Here is a 15,617-nt window from a genome sequence, read left to right on the forward strand (position 1 = left end):
GCATTTGAAAGTGCGAATTTTTATAATTTTTCAATTGTATTGTTTGCCAATGGGCAGATAGATTTGCCCGCTCACAGATGCCAGCGAGTGGGAGCGAAGGGAGTGAACTGCGGTCGTCCTTTTGACACATGACTGCACAAGGGACACAAGGGACACAAGGGGCACGTGGCACGTTTGGCTATTAGAGACGATTTCCTTGACGGCGCTAATAGAATTTTTCTCTACAGTATTCATTTTGTATTTTCTTTTTTTTTTCAACTGTATTTATATATATGTATATGGTACTTTTTTGGGTCTTCCGGATAGCTGACACTTTTGGGGGCGACACACTTGACGTGTCCTGCGTCTAATTGAAGCGCTTTATTTTTGGCTGATTTCTCTCTATAAATTGTGTGTTTGCTGCACTGTAATTGCTTTGTTTTGAAGCGCCGGGCGGTCGCTTCTTAATCCTGGCCAGGCGATGCTGTATCCTGGTGTCCTGATGTCGGTTTCGTCGACATCTTCGTCACTTTGCAATTAAAAACACACAGCAGGTGGCACAGCAGCAGCAAAACCTTTGAACTTTTGATGCTATAAAATGTGAATGTGTCACTTGCAAGGATTCCTCAAACGGGCCACTGACTGAACGGGCCTGACTTTTGATGGCACTGCCGGAAAAGCAATTATCACGTCATTATCATGGAAATCCCGCAACATTTCTAAATATAAAAGTAAAGAGATTTTTGTTGTGAAAAAGAGGCCTTTGGTCGGGTGAAACAAGTTCGTGGAACTGCAGCAGGCATTTCATTATCTGCCTCATGGCTTTTTCGCTTCCGTTTGACAGACAACCTTTGTGAGGCGCCAGTCTCAATGCCAATGTTGCGATAACATCTTCCGTCGCAACATGTCACATGCCACATGCCACGCGGTGGAAAATTATGAATAATTTCCGTAACTTTTGCCAGGCAAAAATCGCAGCTTGCAATGAAAAAGTGACACGGCCAAGCCCATCTCCGCCTCCGCCTCCGCCTCAGCCCGTGTCTCCTTTTTCTGTTCTCTACTTTTAGAGTCGTAGTCAAACCTTGCTTGCCGCGTGTCTGAAGTGTGGGGCGTGCCGTCAGATACAACTTCCGACATCCGACAGATGTTTCGCTCTCCGCTGCTGCTACTGCGGGAATGCAAAAGCAGCAGACTTCCCTTACCTTTCCCTTTCCATGCCTTTTCCCGTCCCTTTCAGGTTCAGGTTCTGTCTACCTTTCTGCTTGGGAGTTACGCCTGGTTGCAAAACAATTGATGGCAAATTTCTCGTCGCGGATGTCTCCGCCAGCAGCTTGTAAATTGTGATTGCGATTGCAGAGTGCGAATGTTTGAATGTGAATCTGAATCTGAATGTACTTAAACATCGCATACGGGCGTTGACAGTTGCCAGAAAGGTGTTTGGCGGGTTGTTCTTCCTGGTTTCTGGTTGTTGTTGCTGTTGTTGCTGTGCGTGTCGCATGGCAATTTGATGGCAAGTTGTGACGCCAGTTGCCACACATATCAAACAGACATAATCCAAATTTCATTTACCTTAAATTGTTGTCTGCAATGTGCAAACACTCTTACCTATAATATTTCATGTCAATTTCATACAACAATGTGGCAAAGTGATCAATGCGCTAAAGGTGCAAATTTGAATGGTTCAATCAGTCGAAGAGTTGAGCATAAACAGATGTTTGAATGAGTGAGTAGCTAGATAGCTAATGATAACGTAGAGAAGAGCAAGCAAATCTATTTTTATTATAACAGTCTAATAGGTGGATTTTAAAAAGTATTTTAGAAAGCTGAGCTGGATTGTATATATAAAATAACATAAGAGCGAAGTTTAGCCTGACACTATGAGAAGCGAATAGAAGACGTGTTTACTATATTTCGATTATTATACGGTTAATATAGATTCTTAATAAGTTAATGTTAAATTTAATAGCAAATTGTAATATACAAAAGAATAGGTTTTTATTATAGTGCGATTAATATATGATCAATATATTTATATTTGTTATATTTAAAAAAACTTGTGGTTAAATTCAAAAGCAAATTGTAATCTAAAAAAAAAAACTATTAAAATGAAAATCGGACTTAATAAGAAAAGCTGAATTTTTCACACTGATTTGAAAATAAAATAAAATAAATACATAAAAAATTCTAAATTGACAACAGCTAGCAAAATGTGGAGTAACTTAACTGTGTATGGTCCATTTTTAGATCACTCTTTTATTCTAGATCTCCATATAATACAGTGATTAAAGTTGTATAAAAATTTAAAACGCATCTCCAACACAAGGTTGACCTCATCATGACAACATTTAATAGATACAGCTATATCTATTAAATCCTTACACAACAATCAATTTTAATTGCTTCTGGAAGAGATTTCTTTACTTCTGAATATGACAATTATGCAGATCTCTAATCCACATTGACGAACGTATATCAAGTGACATATCATATCACATAATAATATCGATGTGGCCTCATGTCATTTTCTGATATTGTGGATTAAACTTATGCAAATGCAATATCTAATTTACAAAATATACCAAACATGCGGCCAAACAAAGGGCAGCAATTACATGAAAATCTCAATTCTATTGAGAATTGAGAACAGAGATCTGAGCACTGAGCAAGGCGAATCGACAATTGTGTCGCGGCTGCCAATAAAAATGGGAAATCAACCACCGTAAAATATGAAAACAATTTTCGAACCGCCATTTCGAATCTGATGCTGATCGACAGCTGTCATGAATGACAATTGGATTGCAATACTGTTGTGTTGAGGTCCTGGGTCAAAGTCCGCCCTGCATCCAGGGTCTAGCTACTGAATGTCACGATTCATCTCGTAAAATATGCAATAAAAATATGAGACCGCAGCATTTGTACAACATTTGTGTTGTATTTATAGATGCTGTAAACTGAGGCGAGGTCATCAAAATCAAAATCAACATCAAAATAAAAACAACAACATCGACTACATCGACGAAGTTGATATGGAAATTGAAACAATGGCAATGGCTCTACTCTCGCCTGGAGTGCTTCAATGCAAGCGTGAAGGACTCTCGAGTAAAACGCAGAAACGTGGTTGCGTTTTTGTGGGCAGCCCTTCAATCGAAGAGTGGGCATATCCATGGTTATCCATGGCAAGGTTAAGCAAGTGTGCTACCCTCATTGCAGAATGGGGCATATTAAATAGTACATTAAGGCGGGAAATGAGCTACAAATAATAAACGGATAATTCGAATATTTTTGTTGAAGGTGGAAAACAAATTGTGATTGGCTAATGTGTTATGAATAAAATGTATAATAAGTTAGCAAATAATTAGTACTTAGTTCTGAATACAGCCTGCATTATTTACAAGATTGTATTTTCATTTATAATTCTCATTAATATTCATAGCTTATTATTGTAAAATACAATATTACGTTACTTAAATCAAAGAGCTTTAAATAATAAGATTTCAAAATAAATATTTGTATTGATGCTAGAAAACTGAATAATCAGTTTACATTCATTTTAAATAATTTGAATTTATTTATTTATTTATCTTTATAATATTATTCCAATAATAGACATATTTTCATTAACTTGCAAGTCAATTAGTTGCGTATTATAAATTATATTTGTTGCAATATTTAGTTTTGTTTACAGTAGAGCATTCGTACACATTGTAAATTCAAATTTATTTTCACTTTGCGGCATTTTGAAATTCTGTACTTATGTTTTCATAAAATGTAAAACCTTTAAATGCAATTATGCCACATACAAAACGCCAATGATATGCTTAGACTGTCTTTTGTTGTGCCTTAAATACACACACGCTTTCCCTCTCTTTCTCGCTCACACTCTCCTTCTCTCTCATTCTCTCCCTATATAGACAGAGGACGAAAAAGCTGCACGAAGCTTCCATTTGTTGCACATACACAGCTCCCGGGTGGTTCAGACTTTACATAGAGGGCCGTACTTCATATATACTTGTATGTCCTTAGATTTGATATGTGCATGTGTGTGTGTGTGTGTGTGTGTTGGGCATATGGAGGATATACGTTTCACAATCGCATCATTTTGAGCAATTAAGTGTGTGTATTATCCCTGTAACACCGCCACTGTCAAAGGGCCTTGAAAACACATCAAAACAGACGCTGTGCCGACTCTCTGTTGCTGCCCCTGCCCCTGCCACTGCCCCCTTCTCGGCCTCTTGCCACAATGCGTTGCGCATAGGTCCTGCCACCGGAAGTACATTGAATATGAGTACGAGTGTGCGTGTGTGCGCCTGTGTGTGTGTGTGTGTGTATGCTTTTATGTGCAAATTGTGCATTTATGTCGACAATGCCCGCGATGATGATGACGATGACGACTCAACTTGACGCGTTGTGAGGTTACTCTCTACCTCAACCTCGAACAGAGATTCTACTTCTGATGCTGCTTCAGCTTCAGCTTCGGCTTCAACTTCAGCTTCCATCTCCGGCAGCCCAATAACAATGCATTGCCTCCTCTTTTCGTGTTTTGTGGTTGCAGCAGGCACTGTGATTCAATCTGAATAAACGACTGATGTAAAGTGAGAGTGATCAGATTGCCAGCTGTAGCTTAGCTACTCTGGTATATTCTTTTTGTTATGTTAGAATAGGAATTATTATTTGAATTAATTTCTTTATACCTATTTATTTTCATTTACGCTAACCCATCCAATTCAAATTGTTTAGAGATCTCTATGTTATATTTGTTTCATTTTTCATTTATAAATTTATTCAAATAAATTAAGGAGCATAGAAGACAGACTTCTTGATATACTCCAATGCATTTAAATTATTTCCACCCAGTTATATATTATTTTCATATACTCTGGTATATTCTTTATTATGATAGAATAGAAATTATTATTTTAATTAATTCCTTTACATAATATTTATTTATTTTCATTTACACTAACCCATCCAATTCAAATTTTTATATTTGTTTCATTTATAAACTTTTTCAAATAAATTAAAGAGCATAGAAGACAGACTTCTTGATTTACTCCAATGAATTTTAATTCTTTCCACAAAGTTATATATTATTTTTATATACGTTTGCTTGGACAGACTTAAAACATTTTCATTCATTCATCGAACGCAGTTTGAAGCGGTCTCTCAAGTGCAGCTATCCTTGCTGCATTCTGTTGTTTATCTCTGACGAATCTACTTTTCTCTTTGTCTGATTATTGGAGGAGTCGCACGCCTGTCAAGTCTGCTGATAAACCCGCAACATCTCATTAGATAGTTACTCCTACAAGACAAACAAAAAGGGTTGTCAAAAATAGTAAAGAGATCTAAAGAGAGGTTGAAACACATGTGAAAAAATGATGCAGATAAAAGAGTTTTTGAAAACTTGTGAAACACATTAATAACATATACTATTAAGACAAACGATTCGCATTTATATATTTGTATTTAATCTTAAGAACGTGTTCTTTGTTAATTTTAAATAAAGTACCATAACAGTTCTATCTATAAAAGTAAAAATACATTTTAAGTTCACAGACAAGACACACAAAGAAATTACATTTTGTTACACTTTCGAGCTGTCAAACACAAGCTGGCCACAATCGCCACGCCCAACCGCCCAACGCCCAGCAGCTGGCATTGAAGTGACAGTTTGGCCAATTGAAAATTCAATTTAAATTCAATTGATATTTGATTCACAGCATCACAGCAAAACACTTGCCGCAATCACATTCACATTCACATTCACACTCTAATAACATACGCTACGCAGCGGGGAAGCCCCATTAAGTGAGCTTTGAGATTTTGTGCTCGGACTTTTGCTTTGTGGTTGCCAACAGGAAGAAGCTGGCGATGAAAAGCCAAAAGCAAAAAGCAAAAGCAAAAGTAAACGAAGCAAATGTAATTAGAAAGCATGTTGCCAATGCCGAAGTCACAAACGAAAATGTGATAATTGAAACAGGGGCTTCAGCCTCCAGACAGAGAAAGACTCGAGAGCGTGCCATAAGAAAAACAATAAATTATGCACACAGCACATAAAAGACACAACCTGCCTGCCGGTGTCGTTGTCGTTGTCGTTGGCGTTATCGTTGTTGCCAACCTGTGTGAACAACAAACCCAAAACCCGAAAGCAAACCCTAACAACAGGCCACAAATCTGAAAACGCAAGAGAAAGAGAGCGCGGAGGAAATGGCAACTAACACTAATTGCCCGACGGGCAGACAGAAGTTGTTGGCTCCCTGAACAAAGAATTTGGCATCCTGAAGCAGCGATGCGGTAGCAGCTTGTTTTTGTTTTCCCAGCGACGTCGTCATCTCTTTGTGGGCCCTGAAGCCATAGAACACGCGAGCACATCCCCCAAAAAATAACTGAATTGAACTGAATTGAGCCATGTCCAACACGTTTGGGCAATCTCATAAATTATGTGAAAATTTCATTAAGACAAATTATTGTCTATCAATATGTTGCCACTCGAAGTGTGTCTAAGCAAGCTGCTCTGGCTACTCGTTACTTTTGCTACTTATCTTGTTAATCGCTCTGTTGTGACCAGTTGAGGTACTTAGTTGTAATTTATGCGATGTAGATAAATTATATAAGGACAAATCCTTAGAGATTGGGCAATTCGTTACTCGTTTATTAGTACTCGTCACTCGCTACTCGGTACTACAATCTATAGTCTTGCAGCACCTTAAGGTATGGAACAATATAATATTAACAATAATTTAATTATTAGTTTCATTCTACTCATTACTCGTCACTCGCTACTCGCTACTCGCTAACTCAGTATCGATCTAATTAATATATTTATAATTTGTTTCACTCCAATCGTTACTTATCTGTTCTGCTCGCAAATTTAGTCTGTAATTTAGGAACTTTTAAATAATTTTGAATTTTTTTAATTGAACGCTTATAGGACTTAAATTCATAATTTCTTATTAGTTACTTAGTTATTTTACTCGTTAGTCATTTCTGGCGACAACATTTATACTCTTTTCTTTTTGTCACCGGCTCTCTTTAACCAAGTGCAGTACACAATCTAATATAAAATCACAAATTATGTTGCCCCATTGAACTGACCCTCAATCGCTGCTCACTATTCGTTCTCTGTTTACTCGCTGCTCATTTGCTGTCTGCTCGATGGTCAGGGAAATGGCCTTTTACTGCCTGGCGCGTATACGTATTTGCGCTTGTGTTTATATAATAATATTTGCGGCTCATAATTGCATAAATTTTTAAATTGAACATTTTGTCGGCCTGCCTGCCTGCCTGCCTGGCCACCACCCTCCTTTACCGGTGTAACCACAGCCCTGGATATAACCCCCCAACCACAGGACTGAACTCGAGTCGAGCCCAACTTGATGTTCGGCTGTTCTTGTTCATTGTGTCGGTGTCGTTGTCGGTTGCTTTGGTTTGCTTTGGTTTTAGCTTAAATACGTTGCAAATGAAATTAAACATGCCCGCGGTACCCAACAGTAAATTGAATTATGGCTCTTTAGTTCGGAGTCTCGATGTGTGTAAGTGTGTGTATGTGTGTGTGTACATAAGTCACGTGCTTGCAACGAAACTCTCGAGAGGCATGTGAATTTACGTCGTGAGATAATCATCGGTTGAGCAAGGGTTCAACTTTGAGCCGAAGGGTTGCAGTTGAAGAAGTTTCTGCTCTGACTTCACTATTATCTAAGCAAGTGATTTTCAATTTTCATTTCTCCACTTGACTTCAACTTTCTCTCTCTCTCTCTCACACTCTTTGTAGCTAATTGTTATGGGGCCATAAATTAATATTCCCAACTATGCGCAGAAGAGTGTCACACAATCCGTCGATTTACACACAAATTCGTCGCACAACAAAACCGCCGACTGTTTCGGTTCATCAAATTAAAAATTACAAGAACAAGAAAAAGAAATAGAGTCGAAAATATTTTCGACGCGTTCCACTAGAAATCGAGCATGAAATTCGATAAGTGGTCGAGTCGCGTTTTCTGAAGATTACCGCACTCAGCTGCCCGCAGTTTCCTCAGTTCCATGGGGAAACTCAATTCAACTCAACTCAAGGAGTAACAAGCGACTATAAGTTTAGTTTGTTTATAGAATTGCTAGAAGTACTTGGCACTATTTGTATTTATGAATTACGCGACAATTTTACGAGTATGTTTGATTTTATTATGGGCCATTTCGGTTGATTTCGACCGAGGTGCCATTAAAAACATCGTAATGACTGTACTCAATGACGCCCTGCTTCATGTCAAGGAATTTCAAGTGGCATTCCAAGTGATAAATAAATAATTTCGAATATATTTTGTAGTTGATGTGGTTTTCATGTTCGGCTGTCTAGCAAATTTGAGACAGGTTCCAGAGTGAGTCACAGTCAAAGATAAGATAATATTCAAATATTAAAATGTGCTGCAAAGAAATTGGTATTATATCAGGTTGTTAGAAACAACTTCTATAGCATAAGAGAGGACATTTCTAATAAATAAATCAAAATTAATTCATTGAGTTGACGCAATTTTCCCTCCAGCGAAATTCATTCAAACAATTGCCCTTCTAAAAACGTAAATTTGTGCATTTAAAACTCTGTGATTCAATATTTTCTAGAGAAATAATATTCGATTCAGAAAAAGGAATTATTTAAAGAAATACTCGAATATTCTGTAGAATTGAAATGAACTATTCGTGGAATCATAAAAATGTATTAATATTGAGTAAAAGTAATACTCTGAAATTTATATTGAAATTAGCTAAATATTTCCTCATATTGTGATTTTGTTACCGATAAGGAAAATAATAAAATGTTATTTTAAGAATAGTAAGCAAAATAATACGCATTTCAAAAGATCTCACATTTTCCCCAATTTGTTGTATTGTATTCAAAAGAAAGAATATTTCTAGCCGTGGAGAAAAATCTAAATTATCCAAGATCTAATATTTATCTTTTCTTTTTTCCTTATATTTTTGAATATGCACACTTTATTTTTAACTAGTAAATATAATGTTTTAGTTTTATAATAACAGCCAGGAACGATAAGATATATAATTGCCTTCTGGCTTCTTGGAAATATTGATAATGTCGCTACAGTAATAATAACAATAATTTGCAGTTGTCCAATCTCCAACTACTTCCAACCATTCTCGCACAGAACTTTCCTCCACTCTTTGCCGTCTGCTCCTGGGTCGTATAAATAATTATTAATGTCGCTGTTCGCATTTCTCATGGTCTGCTTTGAGGACGTCTCACACTAGCAAAACGAAAATCGTTTCGAGTGGTTCTCTGGGTCCAGTAACTTAGTATTTTATACTTATTAAGATTATATGGTTAGCCACACACACACACTGCGCACACACATACAGCACTAAAGACACTAAGCACGACAAAAAGACATTAAACACGACAACGAAATAAAAAAACAAAACATTGGAAATTCCTTATCAGCACTTCCGCTTTTCGTGACCAATGTCTTGGCCTGTGCGTGTGTGTGTGTGTGTGTGCCGCACGTGCCTCCTTCTGAGTGTGTGTGTGTGTGTGTAGTATCAGTTTCGCACACACGCCTCGAGTTGGAGTCGTGAGTGTGGTCATGCAAAGGTTATAGAAATGGAAAAGCCAAGAAGCTTAGGCCAACATTGTGTATGAGTGTGTGTGTGCACCTGTCATTGGCATGGTGGTTGGCCCAAAAGACACGCCACACACAACACACAAGTCAACTATGTTGTAGCCAGTTTTGGTCTTGGCTATCCTGGTTATCCTTCATTATTCATAAATATGCAAATCGCACAAGTCGCAAGTCGCAAGTCGCAAAAGGAGTGTGTAATAAATTCTACAATGAAGGACGACTGCTTTTTGGCCACGTTAAGCATTTTTGGCATTTTGGCATTTGTGGCTTAGCGTGCCACATTTGTGCTCGCTCTGCTCACTGCTCTGCTCTGGGACATGTTTAACACTCAATCTGTGTGGCAACTCCCAGGCAATGGCAATGTGGCAAGAGAGGCGCATATGCCACATTACCTCCGAAACAAATTAAATCGTTTCGCATTCGAGTCGAACTGTGCAGGCAGCTCAAGCATAACCAGAAGCAATCGCAGCAGCAGCAGCAGCAGTAGAAGCAGATGAGGAAGGAGGAGGGGGAGAGAGAGGCTGAAGTCACAGAAGCAGCAGCAGCAATCACAGGACATATGCTCGATGCTCGTTAGGGGCTGATATGCGTGGCAAGCGGTGGGCGTTGCCGCACATACATACACTCAATTGTGTGTGTAATCTACGGAAACCACACACACACATTCAGAGATACACATATACACTCGCACAGACACACATATGTCTTGGGAATTTAATTTTGTGGCTGGCTTCTTCCCAGGATTGTCTGGACATAACGTGCGCCCGATTTAAAACAACATAAATCATAAATTTGCACCCCCTCAGCACAGCGCAGCTCCTTCGCCTCCCCCTCCACCCCTCTTGAAGCACTTCCATCTAATGCGCACAATCACAGCCAGAACACGATTTTCCAGGGAGGAGAGAATGCCTTGTGTTTGCCCAGCACAAAATGAGTTTCCTTTGACGAGTCCTCCACAAGAGCTGGTATCCTTTAGCTTGTCTACTGAGGTCCACAACTTGACTGCGCAAACAAGCGTATAAATTGAGTTGTAATTTTCTTACGAGAACATTGCCAGTGCTCTTCTGTTCCTTACTCTATGCATCCTTCTCTGTCTTCTCCACGTCGCCGGAAGTCTAGAAACTCCATGTTATTTAAATGATTCCACACATCGTTGTTGCCTTGGCAAATCATATTTCAGTTCCTGCTGTTCTCAGCACAATTCGACATGGTTTTTGGGTTTTCTGTTTAACATAATTGCAGTAAAGTCAAGGAAATTACCCAACTAGTTGCTAAACGAAGTCGCTGCACAAATTTTGGGAGTGTGGCATTTCAAGTTCCCGAGTTCCTTTGGATAGTTGTGGTTAATTTCGTTGTTTGTTTAGTTATTTTAAAAAAGGTTGATTCAGTAGAAATATTAAATACTTTCATACATTAAGCTTACATTCTTATATTAAAAAATAGTATTTTCCTATTCAAAATTATTGTATTTAAGTTAAGGAAATTACCCAACTAGTTGCTAAACGAAGTCGCTGCACAAATTTTGAGAGTGTGGCATCTCAAGTTCCTGAGTTCCTTTGGATAGTTGTGGCTAATTTCGTTGTTTGTTTAGTTATTTTATAAAGGGTTGATACAGTATAAATATCGAAAAGTATCATAACATTGCATATTGCGATGTAAGACTTATATTGTTATATTAAATTAAAGTATTTTCCTATTCAAAATTATTGTACCCAAGTCAAGGAAATATCTCGACTAATTTCTAATCGAATTCGCTGCACAAATTTTGAGAGTGTGTCATTTCAAGTTCCTGAGTTCCTTTGGATAGTTGTGGTTAATTTCGTTGTTTGTTTAGTTATTCTATAAAAGGTTCAGTGGAAATATTGAATACTTTCATACATTAGGCTTACATTCTTATATTATAATAGAGTATTTTCCTAATTATTGTGCCCAAGTCAAGGAAATCACCCAACTAGTTGCAAAACGAAGCCGCTGCACAAATTTTGACAGTGTGGCATATCAAGTTCCTGAGTTCCTTTGAATAGTTGTGGTTAATTTCGTTGTATGTTTAGTTATTCTATAAAAGGTTCACTAGAAATATTAAATACTATCATAACATTGCATAGTATTCTTATATTAAAAAAGAGTATTTTCCTATTCAAAATTATTGTACTTAAGTAAATTACCCAACTAGTTGCTAATCGAATTTGCTGCACAAATTTTGAGAGTGTGGCATATCAAGCTCCCGAGTTCCTTGGGACAGTTGCGGCTAATTTCGTTTTTCTTTTAATTTTATAAATGGTTGATTCAGTAAAAAATATCATATGTAGGTATAAGAGTTTAACTTTTCTTTCAGTGCAAATACGAAATGGTATCACAATAATCTATTTCCAAATATACAACATATTATTATATTATTAATGCAATTATTTCAAAAGAAATTCCAGGCTCGAAACATTCTTGTAGTGTACGAATTGACAATGTTTGAATTATGCATGCTTGGCACCTTCCTTGGAGCCTTTGAAGCCAATTTGATGTAGCGGATATTTGGGAATGTAATATTCCATGCGCTGATTGCGTCGCATTGCACACTCCTGATAATCCTTCCATTTGGAATACTTTTCGGGATCATGACACTCCTCGGATCTGCCTTCTTTGTAGATCTGTTGCCGGAGTGGATCCAACAAGGTTGGATGTTTATGCACCTCCGTATAGACATTGCGTCTCAGCCAATTTTGGACAGCCGGAACATTGTAGATTGTTGATCCCATGCAAACAGTCGAACGGGGACCACTGAAAATATGAAAAGAATAATTAATTAAAGGGCTTAAATTATATTTTTATAAAACATTAAGTTTTAAAACACTTTTGAGTTAAAGAATACTGTCTAAAAATTTCAAAACTCTACCTCTTACAATCTCAGAGTTCTAAGTCTTAATGTAAATGGACAGACAGACAGACAGACAAAGAATATCTAAAATTTGCTTTACTCACTCGGGATAGTAGTTGATGGATGCATTTGAATCGACGCGAATGCGTGGTATGGTGAACTGTGCATTGTTGAATCGTGTGTCGCCCCACAAATTGCCATAGGTGGCACCCCATACATGGTAAATCCAGTTGCCCATGTGATCCTTATGGAATTTCGGCACCGATATGGTAATCTCGTGACCCTTGGTGCCGCCAGTGTCAGTGCCATTGCCGCCAGTTCCACTGCCGCCTGCTCCACCGCCACCTGCTCCTGCATCTGTAGAATCATCGACTCCATTATCAGATGCTCCATCGGGAGGTTCATCCGTTTCCTCGCCTTCCCTCATCTGTGCCTGCGCCACAAATTCCATAAACTTGGTGGTCAGTGCCGGATGCACATGAACTCTCATCTTTTCTTTTGTCTTATCGAGCGTAGTGTTCTTTTGGACGACATTCAAGTTCTGATTGCTGGCCGCTGCATACAAATCTGGTTGCTTGCGCAAATCTTGAATGTGCACACCTGAAGGATGCGACTGAAGGGGCACAGCATCTGAGGACAACTCCAAGTGTGAGAGCTGAAAAAGAATTAAATAAAAAATAGATAATTAAGATAATTTACTTTAAGTGACTTACACTGACAACAATAAAGGCCGTGGCTAAAACATATATGAAATTTAGTTCAATCATATTTGGTTTACACTTAAAATTTGCGTTTGTTTTTTAATAGATAATCTCAGTACAAAAGTATACTTGTGATTTAAAATGTTTGATCTACTAAAATTGAACTCAACTGATTGTATAAAACTAGGTGTTATTTTACATATCTTACATTGAATGCTTTGCTTTGCTGACTTTATTATAAAACTTTCGAGATTTACAGTTTAATATTCGACTAATTGATGTACATAGGTGTTATTATGACGGTTAACGTGATCAAATGGTTTTCAATAATATTATATAATGAAAATATGTTTTTTTAGGTGCCAAAGATACTTGATGCTTACAGTGTTGAGTAACCTTCGCTTATCACTTTGTAGAACTTTTTTACCTTTTCTTATTTTCGTTAGCTATTAATTGATGTAATCCGCCAAGCTAATTAGCAATTCTCGTACAATGCAATTTCGCGCAACGATAGCTTAATAATGAGCTTACCAATCGAAAGCTTGAAGAGCATTACAAAAAAAATGTCCTTTGCTCAGTCTGCGCGAGCTTTCTGATGCAGAACTAATACAATTTTAACTAAGCCAATTTGCCAGGCCATCCACCAGCAACTGGCCAACTGGAGAGCAACTAAAGGTCTATCATCCAACAGGGTGGAGATGCAGTCAAAGTGGATGTGGAAACCACTTAAAGCCGCCAGAGAATGCAACTAAAATGCGTGCAAATTTGCTGGCCCTGGTGATGTAAATACAATAAAATTATGTGCACAATGTGAAATATATTATTTTATATACAATTGCGGTTTTTAATTAAAATACCCTGTAAATGGAGTTAGCTGGTTAGAGAAGCACTTTACATTCATTTGTTCCTCTATAAAAATATTAAAATTTTGGAAATTTGTATAATTACTGGATAATAGTTTTATCCAGTTATAGTTTTATGTTATTAAGAAATATTATATTTATAAAATGGTTGTATATAAATGTTCGATATTTATTTGATTTTTTCATTGAAGATAAATAGCAAACTTTTGCAATCTCATACCTAAAATAATAATAAAAAGTGTCAAATTCCACCTTAATTAATTTTGATTAATTTCCGTATTTTACAGGGTATCTATAGTCTGCCTTTCGCCATAATACTTTCACTGCTGCTTTCGTTGTGCCTCGAAATAGCAAAATGGCAGTTTACGCTTGTTTGGCATTTTGTGGCCACGCTGCTGCCATCGACTGCATGCCTCCTTTTCTCTTTCCCCCCCACACACATTCCTCCCCAGCCTTCTTTGCCACCCTCCCATTCGCCTTTGCACCTTTTACCTGCCCCAGCATCGAGTGGCATACTTGAGCATGTCTTTACATCTCTTTACGCTTGGCTATCGCTCAAAGTGCTCCACTTGCGGTGGGTGAATCTGGATACAAAATGGCAGCCTCTTTCAGGGTTGGGTACAGGGTATAGAGAGGGGGTAGAGTATGAGATTGAAGAGATGTCTAGGGTATTTGAAATGTGGAAGAAGTAAAACAGAGGGATAGAAAATTATAGTATTAATTATTTATGAAAAAAAAAAAACTTAAATTATAAACTTAAACTTAAATTATAAATGATATATTATAAAAAGAAATATAGATAAATTGTATGTAAAGTCTCTTAGTACATATGTATATAAAACATATTTTTAAGTTCTACAGTAAGAGTCATAACTGAATACAAGTAATTATGATTTAAACTAACTAAATAATATTAAGGCATATATATTCCTTGAAATAAATAGAACGAATATTTTACATTACTGAAACACAATATATGAAATTATTGTAATTATCAGAACACAGTTCAGAAAGAAAACCTGTGAACATTTAAGTAAAAAATGAGCAAACTTACAATTGAGATCCTTTTTAAGTGCTCAGAAAGTCAAGAGGATTTCTTCCAAAATCCTATCAGGTGAAGATAAAATAACACACACCATATATTATCAGAATAAAATCACAGAACACATGTTCGTCTTAAGACTAAACAGAGCCCAAGTACTCGGTAAAGTCCACAGAGTAAAGTTTGAATTCAATTATGCCTGAGCCGATAATAAGAAATTCTGAAGAAGGTCTGACATACTGAGATATAGTCAGGCAGACTAAGTGCAGACAAGAGAATAAGGGGCAAAATGAGGGAGTGTAGGGAGAGTAGGGAGAGTAGGGAACCCACATTGTAGAAGTAAGCTGTGAGCGAGCTCGTGTATCTTTTGTTTGTATTTTTAGACATTTATCTGGCTGGAGAATAACAACTTAGGATCTTGACTTTGTTTTGTCTGCTGGTCAGCTGAAAACATTCGCCACTAACTTGCTCGTTTACTCCCTTTTCCCGCTCCGCCCCTCTTCCTTAGCTTTATCTGCATCTGTTGTTGCGACTGCAGTT

General features: G+C 37.4%; 1 protein-coding gene across 2 annotated transcripts; it reads right to left on the reverse strand.

The window, feature by feature from the left end:
- Positions 1-11,914: 11,914 nt before the first annotated feature.
- Positions 11,915-13,359, reverse strand: LOC133850222 (uncharacterized). 2 transcript variants are annotated; one of them, XM_062286260.1, is made up of 3 exons: positions 13,191-13,359; positions 12,576-13,126; positions 11,915-12,374 (listed from the first exon to the last, which is right to left on the reverse strand). In XM_062286260.1, the coding sequence occupies exons 1-3, from the start codon at positions 13,236-13,238 to the stop codon at positions 12,071-12,073; spliced, it is 903 nt and encodes a 300-aa protein (XP_062142244.1). In that variant the 5' UTR covers positions 13,239-13,359; the 3' UTR covers positions 11,915-12,070. The 2 variants fall into 2 exon arrangements, with proteins under 2 accessions (XP_062142244.1, XP_062142243.1); XM_062286259.1 differs by having other exon boundaries at positions 13,185-13,358.
- Between the last annotated feature and the right edge of the window lie 2,258 nt (positions 13,360-15,617).

Source organism: Drosophila sulfurigaster, chromosome 2L, assembly GCF_023558435.1.
Source record: "Drosophila sulfurigaster albostrigata strain 15112-1811.04 chromosome 2L, ASM2355843v2, whole genome shotgun sequence".
In the NCBI taxonomy this organism is placed as follows: domain Eukaryota; kingdom Metazoa; phylum Arthropoda; class Insecta; order Diptera; family Drosophilidae; genus Drosophila; species Drosophila sulfurigaster.